This window comes from Aedes albopictus, chromosome 2, assembly GCF_035046485.1.
Source record: "Aedes albopictus strain Foshan chromosome 2, AalbF5, whole genome shotgun sequence".
NCBI lineage: Eukaryota > Metazoa > Arthropoda > Insecta > Diptera > Culicidae > Aedes > Aedes albopictus.
Window position 1 is genome coordinate 34,550,045 of NC_085137.1, and position 20,065 is coordinate 34,570,109.

Consider the following 20,065-nt stretch of genomic DNA (forward strand, 5'->3'; position numbering starts at 1 on the left):
TCTATCTGGGGATAGTTCTAGAAATTACTTCCAGGATTCATCTAGAAAAGCCTTCATGGCATACCCCTAGCAATTTCTTCCGGGATTCGTTCAAGAACTCCTTCCGTAATTCGTCAAAAAATTCTTCTTGGAAGTCTGTCTGAATATTCTGAATTCCTTCTGCGATTCTTCCTGGAATTATTACCCCCAGGAATTTCTCCTAAAGATTTCCAAAGAACGCTTCCGAAGATTGCTCTGGAAATTCTTTCTAGGTTTCCAGGAAATCATCCTGGGAATTTCCTCAGAAATTCCTTTTGAGATAATCAAGAATATCCTTCCAGGGATTCCTCTAAGAATTTCTTCAATGAGTCTTTCCAGAAATTCCTTCGCAAATTTCTTTCTGATGATATCTCTAGGACTTCCTTCCGAGATTCGTCTGGAAATTGCTTTCAAAAACCGTCCTGAAAATCTTTCCGAGGTTACCACCAGGAAATGTTCCTGAGATTTTCCCATAATTTCCTTCCACGATTTCTTTAGGATTTTTTCCGTGATTCGTCCAAGAATTCCTTCCAAGATTAATCCATAAATTGCATCTCGCTAATCCTTCTGGGATTCCTTCCTGGATTCCTCCGAGAATTCCTTTAGAAGATTCTTCAAGGAATTGCTACAAGTCCGTGCACAAAGGAGGAGTTTGAAAAGTAAATCCCGGAGGAATCTAGGAAGAAATTCCTGGAGGATTGCCGAGAAGGAAATTCTGGATTAATCTTGGAAGGAATTCTTGGACGAATCACACAAAAATGCCTGGAGGAATCTCAGTAGGAAATTATGGGAAAGTCCCAGGAGCATTTTATGGTGGTAACCCCGCAGGGATTGCCTGAACGGATTTTGTAAGGAATTTCTAGACGAATCCCGGAAGGAAGTCCTTGAGGTATCACCAAAAAGAACTTTGTGAAGGAATTTCTGGAGGAATCCCTCAAAGAAATTTTTAGAATCCTGAAATTCCTAGAGGAATCCACTGAAGGATGTTCTTGATTATTCTCAAAAGGAAATAATCCAGAAAAAAACCAAGAAGGATTTCCCAGAGCATTTCTCAGAAAGCGTTTCTGTGGAAATCCCTAAAAATAATTCCAGGAAGAATCCCAAAAGGAATTCCTGAAGCAATCTTCAGACGAAATTCCAAGAAGGAGTTCCGGGTGGTTTCCGGAAGTACTTCATTCCAAATAATCCGGGACGAATTTCAGAAGAAATTCTTGAACGAATCACGAAAAGAATGCTTGTACGAACCCCAGAAGAAATTCCTGCAGGTATTCCCTGAAGGATTTCCTAGATGAACCATGGAAGTAATTTCTAAAGCTATCCACAGATAGAATTCCAAGAAGGAATTTCTGGAGGTATCCTATATGGAATTTGTGGAGGAGGGGAATTCTGGAAGAACCCCCAGAAGAGGTTTCTGGAGGAATTTTCATAAGGAATTCCCAACAAGGAATTCCTGAATATCTCTCGGAAGAAATTCCTAAAGGAATCTTAAGGCGAAACTGAAAGCATTTCCTCATTTTTTTGGTTTTTGATTTTTAATAAAACAACGAAGCAATATTTTAAAAATCGGTTTTCGTACACATGTAGAGTATGGATCAAGGTATCTCCTGAATTTTTCCCTGGTGAAAAAAGTTTTTCGTTTTTGCAGGAACCATTTTTTTTGTGCAATTTTGTTTAAAAATGGTTTCTGCAAAAACGAAAAACTCTTTCCACCAGGGAAAAATTCAGGAGATACCTTGATCCATACTCTACATGTGTACGAAAACCGATTTTGAAAATATTGCTTCGTTATTTTATTAAAAATCAAAAACCAAAGAGTGAGGAAATGGATCCAGTTTCGCCTTAAGTACTTATTCCTAGCGGTGTATCCTAAAGGAATCCCACAAGGAATCTCTGGAGCTATCTCCAGAAGTAATTTCTAGAGAAATTATGTGCAAGAATTTCCGCAGCACTCCTCGTTGAAATCCCAGCAAGCATCCCTGGAGGAATCATCTGAAGAACTCCTGTAGATATCCCCACAAGAAACTCTTCAGAATAGTCTTGGAAGGAATTACTGAATGTTAACCAAAAAGAAGATCGAGAAAAAAAATCTGGAGGATTCTCATGAAGGAATTCCTGGAAGTATCACGGGAAATTCCTAAAGGAATCCCAGAAATAGTTCTTGCGAAAATCTCCAGTAGGATTTTCTGTGAAACTTGGAAGATTTTCCTGCAGAAATCTCAAGAAGAAATTCCTGAAATAAATAATCACCCAAAAAAATTCAGAAGAAAATCCTGGATTAATCCTGAAAGCAATTTATAGTCGGATCTTGGAAAAAAAATCCTGGTGGTAATCCAGAAAAGATTGCCTGGACGAAGTTTGGATGGAATTCCTATAGATATTACCAGGAAGAAATACTGCCCCAGAAGCCCCAGACGTCAACTTAGCGAATATGGGCAGATAAGAAACTCCTCGTTGAAATCCCAGCAGTAATCCATGGAAGAATCATCTGAAGGCACTAAGAATTATTTTGACGGAATTCATGGAGGAATCCCTAAATGCAATTTCTGGTGGAATCCTTGAAGGAATTCAAAGAGGATTCCCATGAAGGAATTTCTTGAGAATCACCTGATAGAATCCCTGAAAGGAATGCCTGGAATAATTCTGGAGGAATTTTTAAGATTTAGTTTCTGGGGCAAACCTAGCATTCCTGAAGGATAACCCAGAACGAATTTCTGTTTGAATCTCGGAAGGAAATCCAGGACTAATTTCGAAAGGAATTGCTAGACTAAACCCAGAATAAATTCCTAGTGTTATCCCCGAAAGGATTTCCTGAACGAATGACAGAAGTAATTATTGACGAGTTTTGGAAGTCTTTGATGGACGAATCCTAGAAGACATTACTGGATGTCACCCAAAAAGAAGTTCGAGAAGAAATTTCTGCAGAAGTCCCCAGAAGAAATTCCTGGATTATTTCCTAGAAATAGTGTCTGGAAGAATCCCTAGAGAATTTCTGAAGCAATCCTCAGAAAGAATTCCTTGAAAAAAGAAATTCTGAATGAATTCCGGGAAGAGTTTCTGAAGAAACTCGTGAACAAACCACTGCACGAACTCCTAGATGAATGCCATAAGAAGTTCCTGGAGGTATCCCAGAAAGATTTCCTGGAGTTTATTTTACAGAAAAAATCACGAGAATAATTTCTGGAAGAATCCCCAGATGGAATTCCCGGAATAATCCCGAATTGGAAATCCTGGAAGGATGTCCAGAAATTATTCCTGGGTATTATCTAAACGGAATTACTAGAGGAGTCCCTGGAAAGATTTACTGGATGATTTCTAGAAGAAATTTCTTGAAGAATCTTTATAATCGGTACACTTTCAACCGGCTGCAGATCAAAAACGATTTAACCTAGAAAAAAATGTTGTAAGAAGCAAATGAAGCTTATTTATTGTATTTTGTAGGAAAATATGAAAAATACAGTTTTTGTTTCTTCGAGATAAAATTTTGAACCGATTGTGAAATTCATTCCATTTTATTCTGCACAAACTAATGATCATCAACATTTGCAAATTTCACAGATTACGGGCTGATATTTTCACAAGAAACAAAATTATATTCATCAAAAATATGCACAAAACAAGTTACGACATTAAATTCTTGACAAATATGGTTCACAAGACCACAAGCCTTATTGTCCATTCATGCTATATTTGAAGCATAATTTTATTCAAAGATTTTTTTGTGGAGAAATATTTTCTGGAATCGTTTTTTGGATCGACAATTCCCTAATTCAAGTGGCCTAACATAATTCATACCTAAGCCTGGATTAATTTTGAAATTATTAGCAGTTTTCCCGCATAGCATTTGGAAATTAGCAGTCATAAGGCGAACTCCTCCTTATAAACCTAAAATAATACAGTTTTCATGAGAGAAACACTGAAAACCATATAGATTCTGAAACTTCCAGGATCTTTTCGTAAAGGAAATTTCCTTGACTTCCTTGGGCATAGAGTATCTTCGTGCCTGCCACACGATATACACATGCAAAATGGTCATTGGCAGAGGAAGCTCTCAGTTAATAACTGTGGAAGTGCTCATAGAACACTATGCTGAGAAGCAGGCTTTGTCCCAGTGAGGACGTTACGCCAAGAAGAGGAGAGGATTCTGAAACTATAGATGTGATTCTATGATCACAAATAAAAAACTTCTGAGTAGATTCAGTTTTATTGAAAAATTCGTTAGATATTTCACGCCATCAAAACACATCCAATGAATTTCGTCAGCAATAGTCCATACAGCTTTCGGGCCACGATTATTTATATTGTTCTGCATCAAATCATTGGTTTCTTGTATACCAATACTATACGTATAGTATCCTTCCCGTATGCGTATTTGCCGAACTAAAGTTTATGCGAAAACAACTTTTTTGACCGTAACTATCTATGCAAGCCTTTGATTTTCCATAAATCCCTTTGTAACCGTTCGTAAACTATTCTTGAGGATTTGGTTAAGCGCGGTGGCTTAAGCGCCACTCTCAAAGAGAGACCACCGGTCGTGTTGAAATTTGCCCGACTTTGCAAGAGACTATTTCACTCAGGGACGGTTTTGAACGGTTCTCGGTAAACGGCAGAATTTCTTCGAACGCAAATTTAACTCCAACTCTTTCACAGGCTAAAAGATACTTAGGGAAAACCGAAGGGATTCTTACTCATCCGAGCGAAGTAACGGGACTAAAACGTAACGTAAGGTAGTGAGTATGTTTATTCAATTAAGCGATGTGAAACGTAACGGAACTAAACGAAATTTCAAACTTTCTACTATTTATTCTAGGAATTCATTCGTGTTGGACGGAAGATATTCATACGGGATGGAAAAGAGCAAACATGGCCATGTATAAAAAAGCTCTTCACGTACCTGCGCAGGTTTTACTCGATGAACCTCGATGCTGGCGGGAATGAAGCTTCGCTGACTCGAAGATGGCGATAGAAGGCTTCGGCGATGGCGGTGGCTTGATATCGGCCATCGGCGTGTCCGGGGACGAACACGAATGGACCCGTGCGCGGTATGGCCAAAGTATCGGTGCGGAGGGAGTGGCGGCTGGACGAAAGCTTCCGATTTTAAACTCCGAGAGTTGTCGAATCCCGGGAAGATCCTCTTCCGGTCGACAGGAAGGCAACAGAGCCCAGCGACCCGGCTTCGCGTACTAAGATTCCTGCTATGGCCGAGCGGGGAATGCTACGCTTCCTATCTTCCGATTTCGGATCTGGTTCGTGGCGTGCATTTGACGACACGCAAAGACGAACCGACTCTCGTGCTCCGGTCCACGGGAAATGACGGACGGGACCTTACCTTCGGCGATTAGCGACCGACGGGAGAACTTCGCTACAAGAAAGATCGAGCGACTTCACTCTCGCCTCCGTTTGGCTACCCTTTACAGGCGGGCCTTAGCTGGGCACACGGGTCACGATCCTCGAACTAGAATGGCGGTTCACTCCGCCAACGGAACTCCATTTCGGCGATGACCGCCGTAGAACGCACAAAAATCCAGCCGTACGAACAAAAGCGCAGCGCGCTGCAAATCCAACGCGAAATCACATTAATTATATAAATTCACACGATAAATTAACCATAGTTACCTTTTTTCGTATCGGTACAAACAACAAAATAGAACGGAATACGCGGATCTCAACGGACCTCAGTCCACTATAACTAATAAAAGAACGGAAAATACACAAAAAAAACGTTTAAATTCACTTCTAATAAAAACACTCACTAATCAATTACCTTGTAACTCAAAGTTATTCAAACAAACCGACTCAAGAAATAAACTTAAAAACTGAACTTTACTTCAAAGTCTTAATCCGCGCACTTCTGTTTTCCAGCCGATTTAGCAGCGAAATGGCAGAGTCGAAGTTGCGCTTCGTACAAGAAACTATGCCTCTTCTCATAAAATAAATCCAATTCAATTCTTCGACTATTATCTAAAATTGCGCCAACAAATTTCAGATGGCCGCGAAGAATGTTCCGCGCCATCGAAATATCTTATTAGCTACTTACTCAGATACGCGTTACATAACTTAGTCAGGACACAAACCATACACGAACGATATCCTCAAATGTTCAAATTCAAAGTTAAAGAAATTCTAATTGGATTTTACTTAAAAAGATAAAACGTCAAAAGCTACAAATTAAACTAAAATAATCATGAAAAATAACAATAAGGCGAATACAAATTTAATTTTGACTTTTTGTCTCCCCCCCCCCCTTCAAAAAATTTTGGCGAGATTTGGCATTTTGAGGGGGCAGATAAAAAAATATTTATCAAAATATCGGGTTTTGCTAAAAAATCTTTAACAAATCCGATGAGTTTTTTAGATTCTAAAAAAAAGGTAAAATTATCCGATAGCCAACTTTGAGCTGCTATATCTCCGAATTTAATGAACCGAATGAAATGAAATTTTGACCATTTATGACTTATATAATGAGCTTCGGAAAACTTTTGACATAACTTAAAATTCTTAACACGGAAGAAAATTATAACAATTTGATTATTTTTCTTATAAAACACCAAATTTTCTTAAATTTCAACATCGTTTAAAAATTCAAGATGCTAATTATAGTTCATTTAAATTCCCTCTGATTCTCTTGAATACAGATATGTTTTAAAAAAAAATTAACAACATAGGCGGCAATTTATTGAAAAAGTAATGGGATGCATATTAAAAATAGACCAATTTACTAAAAAATCATAAAATTAATGAAATCGCTATAAATTTTTCTCTCGTTAATAACTTCAAGTTGTTTCAAACGTTTTTCAGAGCTCATTATATGAGTCATAAATGGACAAAATTTCATTGCATTCGGTTCATTGAATTCGGAGATATAACAGCTCAAAGTTGGCTATCGGATAATTCTACGTTTTTCTAAAATGCTTATAACTTCGTGCAGAATAGCCCGATCTTTTCCAAATGTTGTCCACTAATACACAACTAGTTGATCAACTTACAGTGAAAATTTTAGAATATTTGATGCACTAATCGAAAAGTTACAGCTAATTGAACATTTTTTGAAAAGTGGAAATTTTGCCTGTCCCGATCATTTTGTCTATCCCCTGTAACAACACTTTTTTCCAAGTGACACCGTTTTTGAGCGGCAGCCGGTTGAAAGTGTACCGATTCTAAAGTGCGCAGGCTTTATTCCTGAAGGAATACCCAGAAGAAATTCCTTGTGGAATTCTCTGAAGGAATTTGTGGTGGCACCCCTGACGGAGGAATCCCAGAAACAATTCTTGTAGGAATCTCTAGAAGGACTTCCAGGTGGTAACCCCGAAAAGATTGCTTGGAAGAATTTTCAAAAAGATTCTGGACGAATTTTAGAAGGAATTCCTAGACGAATCCCGGGAGGAAATGTTGGAGGTTTCGCCAGAAAGAATCCTTTTATGGAATTTCTGAAATAATTCTAGAATTCCTAGAGGCATACCTGGAAGGATTTGCTTGATGAATCTCAAATAGGGAAATCTTCAGGATGAATTCCTGGAGGTATACCCAGAAAATTATAAAAAAAAATCACTAAAAGGAGTTGCTAGAGAAATCCTCACAAGAAAGGGGATTCTTAGGAGGAATTCCCAGGGAAATCCCTAGAAAAGTTTCCTGCAGGAATCCCGAAAAGGAATAACTGAAAGAGACTTCAAAAAGAATTTTAAGAAAAAAAAAATTCTTGGCGAATCCTGGAAGTAATTATTGGTCGAATTTCGGAAGGAATTCCTGAACGAATCACGGTAGGAATGCCTGAACGAATCTCGGAATAAATTCCTGGAGGTATCTCCTCGAGGAATTCCTAGACAAACCCTGGATGCAATTTCTTGAGGTATTTTCAGATAGAATTCTAAGAAGTAATTTCGGAGGAATCTTCAGATGCAATAACTGAAAAAAAAAAACTTTGATGAACTCGTAATTTCAAGAAAAATTCTTAGAAGGAATTCCTGGACGAATCCCAAGAATTCTTGAGGGATTGTCAAAAAAAAGTCTTACCTGAATCCCAGAGGGGAACGCTGGAAAATCCCCAGAATAGGAATCTGGAGAAATATTCAAAAGGAGTTTCTTCAGGATGCCCAAGATGAAGTTCCTTGATTTCTCCCGGATGAAATTTCTAGACAAATCTTTAGCAGTAATTGCTGGAAGTATATCCTGAAGGAATTCCTGGACGAATCAAGGAAAAAAATCCTGGAGGAATCCCAGAGGCAGTTATTGAATGATTCTCAAGAACAAATTCCTAGATGAATCCCAAAAGGAATTGCTGTAGAAATTTTTAAAATAAATTTTTGAGGTATAGCCAGAAGAAATTTCTGAAGTAATCTTTACAAGGAATTCTTGAAAATCATCAGAATTTCAGCAGGAAGCCCCAGAAGGAGCTGCACGTTGATATCCCAGCAGGAGTCTCTGGAAGAATCATCTGAAGAAGTTCCTGTAGAACCCCCAGAAGGAACTCATGGAGGAATCCCTGGAAAAAACCTACAAGTATTTTCTTGAGCAATTTCTGAAGGAGTACATGGAGAAATACCCAGATGGGATTTGTGGAAGGTTCTTTCTTTTTTCCAGAAATTCGTAGAAAAACCTTTCAAAGAAATTCCCAGCTGAATCTCGGAAGGAACTCCTGAATTAATCCTGGAGAAATCTGCAGAAGGAATTTCCCTGCCAACAAAAATTTATATATGATGTAGAATACAATGCAAGAGTGGAAGCCATATGCAAACATGCTTCCATTTAAACGCAAGTAAAATGCACGGATATTGCCTTCACTTTAACAGCATATATGCGATCGTGTGTTGACTGTGTCCTAGAGGGTTTTCCCGAAAAAACTACTGCAGGAATACCCAGAACGAATACCGGGTTGAAATCGTAGCACGAATTTCTGAAGGAATTCACAGTATGAACTCCTGGACGAATCTCAGAAGATATTCCTAGAGAAATCACCAGAAGCTATTCCTGGCTTAATCTTCTATAAGGGAATTATGGCACAAATCCTGAGAAGGAATTCTTGCAGGTATCTTCAGAAGGGATTCCCCAATAAATCAAGAAAAAACCTACAAGAATATACAGAAGAAACTCCGGGAGGAATTCTCGGGAGAAATTCCTGGAGATTCCCTTAAAGAAATTTCTGGGGCAATCCCTATAATAAATTTATGCAAGAATCCCCAGATGGAGTTCTTCGATGAATTCCGATGAAAACCTAGGAAAAATTTTTTGTCGGATACCCTGATAAAATCCCTGAAAGGTATGTATGGATGAATCCCGAAAATAATTCGTGGAGGTATTTCCAGAGGCAATTTCTTTAGGAATCCTCAAAAGGAATTCCAGGTCGAATTTCAAATGATTCTTTAACCCCAGAAAGAATTTGGGAAGAAATGTTCGGACGAATCCTGGCAGTAATTCCTTGACTGAAAGAAAGTTTGAGAAAAAAATTCTGGAGGAGTCCCAAGTAGGAATTCCTGGGTGAATCACGGAAAAATTCCTGGAGAAATCCTGGTAACAGTTCTTACCGAAATTTCCAGAAGAAACTTCTGGATGGAACCCGGAAGATATTGCAGCAAGTAAGATGGAGGCCCTGCAAGAATAATCTGAAAGAATTTCCGGAAGGAATTTCCTGGTGGTAACCCCGAATGGATTGCCTGGACGAAATTTGAAAGGAATTCCTGTAGAAATTCCCAGAAGGAATTCCTCAATGAATCCGCTGCAGGAATTTTTGGAGGAATTATTGGTAGAATCATAAAAAAAACCTGGCCGAATTCCGAGAAGGAGTTCCTGGATAAATTCATGGAGGAATTTCCGAAGCAACTCCTAAACTCCTGGAAGAAATTTCCGAAGCTACTTCTGGGAGAATTGAACATTGTCGAAGAAACTCTTGCATTTATTCCCGAAGGAACTCTCGGAAGAATCCCGGAAAAAACTCCAGGAAGAATCGTAGAATGAATTCCTGGACACGCTTCCAGAAAAAAAAAACACTTCAGGACATATTTAGTGCAGTCGTACAAGAGATTTTTCGGGAAGAGCAGCAGAAGTTTCTTTGGAAATTTCTCAACCAGTATTCCTCCAGAGTCCAGAAGTTCCTTCAAGATTTTCTCCGGGCGTTTTCTAAAAAAAATCTCAAGAGTTCCTTTGGGAACCCTTCCTGGTGTTCCTTAGAACTTTCTTGGGAATTCCTTCCTGGATGTTCCCCAGAAGAAATTCCTGTAAAAATCTTCAGCAGGTATTCATGAATGAATCGGCAGAAGCAAAGCAAAAAATCCTGTAGGAATCACCAAAAGGAATTCCTGTAGGAATCCCGAAATTCAATTCCTGTAGGACTCCCCAGATGAAATTTCAAACAAAAACCTTGAAAGCTCAAGCAACACGCATATCTCAAAAAATTCACGGTTGCGCAGGTGTTGGTTGTGCAGAAGTCATTGTGACTGACTTCTAACAAATTAGTACTTACTTGCTGAAAGTATGCCACAAAACCCGCGCTGCCATGACTCTTCAATGACATGTGTGTGGCTTGGGGTCATTCCTTAAATTACCCTAAACTTGTGTAACAGTCCAGAGGAAACTCTGCAATAAATTTCTGAAGCAATTCCCGAAGCAATTTATGAGGAAATTCCCACAGAGAAATCTTGGAGGAATCTCAACATATAATTCCTTCTTGAATCCACAGCAAAAACTCCTGCAGAAAACCCATATTTTTTTGTAACATTACGATAAAATTCATTATTCATGGGAAAATCCTCTGACCAACTTCCGGAAGGAATCTCCAGGTAGAATAGCATGGAGACGTCGTCATCAGAAAAAAACTTTGTTTTATTTGGGAATTTTAACTTATTTTATAGTTCTTCACACCGTGAAAAAAATCCCGAATGGAATATTTGGAAAGATTTGCTGGATGGAATCTCCATGGAAAGAAACTTCAGAAGGAATCCTAGAAATGATCTCCTGGCGGTATCCTGTAAGAAATTCATGATGCCTGGAGGTATCTCCAAGAGGAACTCTTAGACGAACACCCAGCTGGATAACATGGATAAATCTACAGGAATAGTGTTAAATTAGTGAACGTTAAAATACACGTAAATAAACATTGGAGGGATCCTAACAAGAAATTCCTTAAAAGATTTGCTGGAGATAACATAGCATGAATACTTGCGCAAATCTTGGATGGAGTTGCAAAGTTGAATATATCCATTGACATTGCTGATGTTGCTACTATCTACAATGTCATAGATTCACTCAGCTCCACACACCTGGCCAAGTCCTTGCAAGCATTTATAAATCCCTTCATCAACTTAGAAAGAGCCCAGAACTAAAGCAGCTTCCAATAGATGAAAGGATGTTGAAAATAGCGAATTTTCAACTTATATGGAGTTATATAGCAAATATATACTGAAGTGAAATTATTTATAGATAAATAATATTGGAAAGATCTCACCAATTATTGTGTGATTTTTTGTGGTTCAATGCCGATCATCTAATTGTCTTGATTAATGTTCTTCTCTGCTAAGAACAACACAATACGGAAAACTAAACACCCGCGTATCTATTGTTTTGATTTTCACGCGAGACAATAGCGAACACGATCGATTATGCTGCCATACTCACCCCTTACAGGGGGGACTCCTCGAAAAATTCCACTCAGAAAAAGAAATCTGGAGGAGTCTTCATACAGAAATCGGAAGGAGCACTTAGAGGAGCTCCTGCAGAGATCCCCGATAGACACTTTCGGAGGAATCCACCGCATGAATTCCTTGAGGAATATTTTAAAAAAATCCAGGCAAAAACACCGGAAGGAAAATCCATGTAAAATTCATAGTATGAAAAAAGCTAGAGGAATTCACTGAAGAAACTCTCGGAGGATTCCCTGAAGAATCCTCGAAAGGAACTCCACAAGAAAATCATTTAAACAATTCCTGAAGGAGTCTCCGGAGGAACTCCTGGAGAAATCATTCGAAGAAATCCCTTGGCCAATGTCTGAAGAATTCTTCACATAGAATTCCTATGGAAAGCCTCAGTTCAAGGAAATCGTGAAGGAATAAAAATCTGGAGTCAAAGGCAAATCCACTGCGGGAACTCCGTGAGAAGCCCTCGTAAGAAACTTTTATAGGGGTCTTCGGAAGGAATCCAATGTGAAATCCTCGGTTGAAATGTCTAAAGGTATCCACGGAAGAAACTCCTGGAGGAATCTACAAAAACGGGATTTCAGAAGGAATTTCTGGAGGTTGAAAATGTGACAATTTATGATTTTCTGGTAAGTTTCTGAAAAGCAACAGAAATTATAATGGAGTTACAATAAAACTGGAAGGTGTTCAGTTGAAGTGTTGCTGATGTTCAGAAAGAAATTCTGATGTGCTATCGGGTAGTCTACAGACAGTAAAAAGAATACTACGATTACTTCACGTTCTAGATGAATGCTAAGAGATTGGCTGCCTAATGCTTCTTTATTAAACATGTTTTATTACAATAAGCCTTTCAAATTTCTTACAATTATTAATTCAACGATTTTGAGGTGAATATTGTATTTGACTGTGAAGTGTATGTCGTCTTGCATATCTGTACATTTGAGCGATTTTAGTGAACCAATTTACATTTTCGATAATTTTGAAGTAAATTCTTAATTGTAAAGCGTATTTTCAACGTAAGTCATCAGAATAGGGTCTGTTTGATCCAATAATCGATATTGAGAAGTATCCACTTTTATTAGCTATACGGAACAAGACATACATCGCAGTGCATATCCAAGTTACATACATGTCCAAATTATATTTTTTACCCTATACGATGTAATCAAAGTAGGCCATCAAATCATTTAGCAATTGCCTACCTTTAGGCGTTATTCGCTGTTTAGAGGATTTTAATCCTAAAATAACTCCATAGAAAATGTCGATTTTTGATCCCGGAAGCTCAGAGTTACAGATCCGTGGCATAAGTTTCCGACATCAGGACTCACCAGCAGGACTCTAAGGATGAATCCTGTATGATGGTCATGTCCTGAATTTGTTTTTGGAAGGAGCCATATGAGCCGAACTATTGACAAATATGATTTCTATAGAAAATGTCGATTTTTGATCCCGGAAGCTCAAAGTTACAGATCCGTGGCATAAGTTTCCGACATCAGGACTCACCAGCAGGACTCTAAGGATGAATCCTGTATGATGGTCATGTCCTGAATTTGTTTTGGGAAGGAGCCATATGAGCCGAACTATTGACAAATATGATTTCTATAGAAAATGTCGATTTTTTATCCTGGAAGCTCAGAGTTACAGATCCGTGGCATAAGTTTCCGACATCAGGACTCACCAGCAGGACTCTAAGGATGAATCCTGTATGATGGTCATGTCCTGAATTTGTTTTGGGAAGGAGCCATATGAGCCGAACTATTGACAAATATGATTTCTATAGAAAATGTCGATTTTTGATCCCGGAAGCTCAGAGTTACAGATCCGTGGCATAAGTTTCCGACATCAGCACTCACCAGCAGGACTCTAAGGATAAATCCTGTATGATGGTCATGTCCTGAATTTGTTTTGGGAAGGAGCCATATGAGCCGAACTATTGACAAATATGACTTCTATAGAAAATGTCGATTTTTGATCCCGGAAGCTCAGAGTTACAGATCCGTGGCATAAGTTTCCGACATCAGGACTCACCAGCAGGACTCTAAGGATGAATCCTGTATGATGGTCATGTCCTGAATTTGTTTTGGGAAGGAGCCATATGAGCCGACCTATTGACAAATATGATTTCTATAGATAATGTCGATTTTTGATCCCGGAAGCTCAGAGTTACAGATCCGTGGCATAAGTTTCCGACATCAGGACTCACCAGCAGGACTCTAAGGATGCATCCTGTATGATGGTCATGTCCTGAATTTGTTTTGGGAAGGAGCCATATGAGCCGACCTATTGACAAATATGATTTCTATAGAAAATGTCGATTTTTGATCCCGGAAGCTCAGAGTTACAGATCCGTGGCATAAGTTTCCCACATCAGGACTCACCAGCAGGACTCTCAGGGCGAATCCTGTATGATGGTTATGTCCTGAATTTGTTTTGGGAAGGAGCCATATGAGCCGAAATTACGACAAATATGATTTCTATAGAAAATGTCGATTTTTGATCCCGGAAGCTCAGAGTTACAGATCCGTGGCATAAGTTTCCGACATCAGGACTCACCAGCAGGACTCTAAGGACGAATCCTGTATGATGGTCATGTCCTGAATTTGTTTTGGGAAGGAGCCATATGAGCCGAAATCACGACAAATATGATTTCTATAGAAAATGTCGACTTTTGATCCTGGAAGCTCAGAGTTACAGATCCGTGGCATAAGTTTCCGACATCAGGACTCACCAGCAGGACTCTAAGGACGAATCCTGTATGATGGTCATGTACTGAATTTGTTTTGGGAAGGGGCCATATGAGCCGAACTATTGACAAATATGATTTCTATAGAAAATGTCGATTTTTTATACTGGAAGCTCAGAGTTACAGATCCGTGGCATAAGTTTCCGACATCAGGACTCACCAGCAGGACTCTAAGGATGAATCCTGTATGATGGTCATGTCCTGAATTTGTTTTGGGAAGGAGCCATATGACCCGAAATTACGACAAATATGATTTCTATAGAAAATGTCGATTTTTGATCCCGGAAGCTCAGAGTTACAGATCCGTGGCATAAGTTTCCGACATCAGGACTCACCAGCAGGACTCTAAGGACGAATCCTGTATGATGGTCATGTCCTGAATTTGTTTTGGGAAGGAGCCATATGAGCCGAAATTACGACAAATATGATTTCTATAGAAAATGTCGATTTTTTATCCTGGAAGCTCAGAGTTACAGATCCGTGGCATAAGTTTCCGACATCAGGACTCACCAGCAGGACTCTAAGGACGAATCCTGTATGATGGTCATGTCCTGAATTTGTTTTGGGAAGGAGCCATATGAGCCGACCTATTGACAAATATGATTTCTATAGAAAATGTCGATTTTTGATCCCGGAAGCTCAGAGTTACAGATCCGTGGCATAAGTTTCCAACATCAGGACTCACCAGCAGGACTCTAAGGACGAATCCTGTATGATGGTCATGTACTGAATTTGTTTTGGGAAGGGGCCATATGAGCCGAACTATTGACAAATATGATTTCTATAGAAAATGTCGATTTTTTATCCTGGAAGCTCAGAGTTACAGATCCGTGGCATAAGTTTCCGACATCAGGACTCACCAGCAGGACTCTAAGGATGAATCCTGTATGATGGTCATGTCCTGAATTTGTTTTGGGAAGGAGCCATATGAACCGAACTATTGACAAATATGATTTCTATAGAAAATGTCGATTTTTGATCCCGGAAGCTCAGAGTTACAGATCCGTGGCATAAGTTTCCAACATCAGGACTCACCAGCAGGACTCTAAGGACGAATCCTGTATGATGGTCATGTACTGAATTTGTTTTGGGAAGGGGCCATATGAGCCGAACTATTGACAAATATGATTTCTATAGAAAATGTCGATTTTTTATCCTGGAAGCTCAGAGTTACAGATCCGTGGCATAAGTTTCCAACATCAGGACTCACCAGCAGGACTCTAAGGGCGAATCCTGTATGATGGTCATGTCCTGAATTTGCTTTGGGAAGGAGCCATATGACCCGAAATTACGACAAATGTTTTTAAATACAGAATGTTGATTTTGAATGCTGGAAGCTTAGAGTTACAGATCCGTTGCATGAGTTTTTGCTTTCAGGAAACGGGCTTATTGTTTGAATTTTGTATTTAGTATGTCTGTATTTATCATAAACTAATCGGCATTAAAATTGCAGTATTGCAAAAAAAAATGCATTGATTGATCTGCCGGATCGTTAAAATCCACGTAATACCCCTAAATGTATACCTACCTGATACATTGCTTGGAGGATAACTAATCGTACTAAAAAGTATTTCACTGTTTTCTGCTTAAACTCCTGAATATATGCAATCTGAGTATATTCCTGGAGGATGGCTTGGGAAGATAACTAATCGTACTAAAAAAATAGCACAATATTCGTGGAGGATGGAACTTGGAGGATAACAAAACCTCGCTGAAACTTGCTGCTGCGGGTTTTGTTATTTTTTCCTGTGGGCACCACATTTAAGTAGGTTCCTAAAGGCCTACATACTACTCCTGAAAATAGAGTACACATATGAAAACCAAGATTGTTTATATTCTCAAATATTTATTAAACTCTTAGTGTGGTGTATGAGTGTGGATTTGACATTTTATTAGTGCTCATTGTTGCTGCAGGCTTTTCTTGTTAACATTGGCCCTTACGGCTTAACCCACACTACGTTGTGGTTGGAATCTTTCCGCCGAGGCAGCTCGGGATCGGTGGGCTTGGACCGGTACTCGGCCAACGGGAACCAGCGGGCATGTGTGGCTGTTCCAGGGGGAATGACATTTCATTTTCTTACCAAAAAAACCGCTTATATCCGTTCATTACCGTCGCTAGCCGTGGACCCTATGTTACAATTAGCGGAATAAATTATCGGAGTACATTCAAAGTTTAAAAAAAAAATCATAAATCGTCTACCTATGTCTATGAATTCCGTAAGGAGAAGGCATCTTATCAAAATGATCCGTGCAAAAAGATTGTACAACTATGCAGACTGGAATCGAACCATAAACGTCGAAGATCACTGAGCTCTTGTTTAACCCACACGGTTATCAACGCTCGAAGATATGGTGTTGCTAAATATGTATAAAAATGAATCTGTCAGCTGACACTGCGTCATTGGGCAATCTTTCTCGTTGTCATGGTCACCAAATAGGCGAACTCAGTCTTGCTTTGATGAAAACGGGAGGAGCCAGCTGACATTGAAAGCGTCGCTTTAAGAAAACCAGTATGGTCCACTGCACGAATTTATGCTGGCCCGCTTACTCTCACCGAAAATTTGACGTTTGAGCGGTGCCGGCACCTCTCAAACGTCAAATTTTCTGTGGGAGTAAGTAGGCCAGTATATATTCGTGCAGTGGACCATTGGGCGATTTTACTGGGAGAAACATGGGGGAAAAACTGGCGTCACAAATCGAACTGAATTTGTTCCTGACATTTATGTCTTAGTATTAAGTCTATGGTTATACTATACATTTGTACGAATATAGCCAACCAATCCATTTCATTAAATTGCGAGGAAAATCCATTGTGAAAAGTTTCTTGGTTTCCAAGCAGGCAAATACATACTTTATCGGCTGAACTTGTACATTTTGTGCTTCATACTGGCCACACTAATCAAAGCTACCATCCGGAAATGTGAATGAGTTTCTTTCAATCGTTCTCTTTATCTTAAGAACCAACTCGTATGAATTAGCGAAAATGGCGAGAGTGCAATAGAACAGGCCGGCTGGCTCCATATAAGTAGGTGTGTGCCAGCTGGCTTTGATTGCTATTCTTCGGGTTGAATTGTGGTCAAACTATGAAAACGGAAACTTTCCCATTAAATTGGTTTGTGACCACTACTGGGCCAGTGAAGCCATTAAGTGCAGGCGGTTTGGCCATTGAGGCCTAGCAGGTGATGGTAATAGTATGTCGTTGATTGATTTTTCTTGATAATGAGTTCTATGCGACTAGTACACTAGAAAGGTGAAATATTGTTTCGTATCATCTAACACGTTAAGTATTTTTTCTGAATGTGCTAATTGAGCGTTTTAATTCTCCGATTAAAGTTTTTACTTGCTATAAATATTTTCATATTTTATGTGAGTTTAGGTAGCTTGTTCACAGTTAAGTAGTAAATACATGCATCTGCTTGAAGCATATCTCTTGACTATACTCATTTTGGTCGTAAATGAATCGAATACTCCACAGATTTCTATTCATTTCGAAGAAAAACAAGATGCTAAAACTGCTGATATATTCCATTTTTCCTGCCTTCGTTTACTTCCCACCAGAGGTTGTGGCACAACACTATTAGCAGTAATTAAATTCGAGAGAAGACAATTTTCGGATGAACTTTCCATGGCGCTATATGCTTGTGAATGAAAACGTTACTTTTTTTCTGCTTCTGTAATGAGTACGTTTCGGTAGGACGAAAAAAAAAACTGCCAGCAAAAACACGTTAAGCAATTCTTCCGTCCGGAAGCTACGTTTGACGACGACATCGTGCAAACAACGGCATCGCTGGCGCTGACGAAAAAATAAAAACAACTTCATTCAGTGCTTTTTCCCGTAGTGGAATCATGAATAAACCGGGAAGAAGAACTAACAGAACGGAGTAGATTGAACGCGAAAGTGCGCGCAGAAAAAAAAACGGTTGGAACATTTAAGGACAGACAAAACCTGACAAAACTACTATGCGCTCGTTGCTGGGATTAGAAACACAAAACTGCAGGAAGCAAGACGCCACTTTAGCAGCAAACGATATGGACTGTGAATTGAAGTGAAGAATAGAAAAAAAACTCGGTTAAAAGTTTTATCTTAAGTCTAAATAAATAGCATTTACATAGTTGAAACATACGAAACAACATTAATATTCAACAGCTAGGAACAACGACGCAACGGACGGAGACTGACTTTGCGCTCCACTTTGTGGAACCCGGGTGTAATACGTAGGACGACACACATCGAAAGCTGTTTGTTCCTCGGTGAGCACGTATAGAAGCGTAGAAATCACCCCAGGGAAAACGATGCCTTCATTAGCTTATCGTTGGAGTGTACTGTCGTTGCCCGGAGGGACGGCTCGGTGGGAATAGGAATCCATGAGAGCTAGCCGAAACGGGCGAGGTGGTGGCCGCGGCCAGCACAGTTTCCCCCTGATTGTTTATACTCACGTGCTGAGCCAAGCGCCACTTTTCGCTCTGATGTTCCGAGTGCCGCAGAATCAGCTGTATCAACTTGAAAGCACCAAATACGACGAACGCTCCGGACAGAAGCCACAGAATGGTGGACTTGGTGTCGAAGTTGTCCTGAATGGGACGGGTATCCAGCTGCTCTTGGTGCAGCAGATGGAAGCGATGATATTCCTAAATCGAAATTTACAATCAAAATCCATCTTACAACCTTCGGAATACCTCATTAAAACTTACCGAACTATACTCCGGCTTAACCATACTTTCCACCACAACAATGTCCCTCAACTTTCCCCTCTCGTCCGTGCACTCGATCCCCTGCGTGTTCAGAATGCTATCCGTCGATTCCACCACGTAGTTCTTCCCGTATTCTACGTTCTTACTATGCTTCATCAGTTCCAGAATCAGGAACTGACAGCTCCAGGGATTCCTGTTCAATCGCACCTGACCGAAGCTCTCCAGGACGGATGCGTTCAATCGCTGGAACTGGTTATCGCTCATGTTCAGATGATTCAAGCTAACGATCGGCCACAGAAAGGCGTCCTCCGCCAGCTGGTTGTGGGACAAGTCCAGCGTGAGTAGCTTCCGCGAGTCCTCGAAGATGTTCGGTTCGATTTCGGAGATGGCATTCCGAGACAGGTTCAGCAGCTCCAACCGTGGGCTGTATTCGAACAGTTTGTTGTCGATGTAGGCTAGCCGGTTGCCCGACAGGTCAAGGAAGCGAACCGAGGAGAAGTCCTTGAAAATGTATTTGTTCAGCTGAGTGATGTGGTTATGGCTGGCGTTGAATACCTGGGGTGGTTATAAAAATGGTGATAAGAATAAGTGGGAGTACATATAGAGCTGATTTATTGGTGGTAGACTATGACTAACATAGAAAAGAGTGATTAAACTCTTCGTTCTTCGTCCTATTGACAATGAGTCACTGCAGAAGAAGATAATTTGATGGAATCTCGTTGGGAGCATTTTTTGACACACTTTTTTGAAATTTTTGGGATAAATCAGAAGTTTTTTCTGTCAGAATACCAGAGAACATATTTTTAACCATTGCGTTAAACACTACTCGCATAAAGTCACGGCTTTCAATTCATTTTTATCACAATTTTCCTAAAACATTACGAAATCAATATAAAACTGTGTTCCGCTAAAACTGATAAATTACCTAATTGCTGATAATATTTACCCTCTATTAGTAATTGCCCTCATTGAATTGATGGGATCTTATTTGCCT

At 39.6% G+C, this 20,065-nt stretch overlaps 1 protein-coding gene and 1 long non-coding RNA gene across 4 annotated transcripts in view; one reads left to right on the top strand and one right to left on the bottom strand.

Moving 5' to 3' along the window:
- LOC109402509 (leucine-rich repeat-containing protein 15-like) overlaps positions 1-20,065 on the bottom strand; it is a 173,180-nt gene that overhangs the window by 141,309 nt on the left and 11,806 nt on the right. For all 3 annotated transcript variants that reach the window (XM_062849460.1, XM_062849459.1, XM_029876729.2), the window contains exons 2-3: positions 19,072-19,626; positions 18,817-19,008 (exon numbers count right to left, since the gene is read on the bottom strand). In XM_062849460.1, the coding sequence (XP_062705444.1) occupies positions 18,817-19,008; positions 19,072-19,626 (747 nt within the window). The remainder of the gene's footprint in view (positions 1-18,816; positions 19,009-19,071; positions 19,627-20,065) is intronic.
- On the top strand, positions 10,293-11,104 carry LOC134288877 (uncharacterized). Its single transcript, XR_009998155.1, has 2 exons — positions 10,293-10,784; positions 10,857-11,104. It is a non-coding gene; the product is annotated as an uncharacterized LOC134288877 (long non-coding RNA).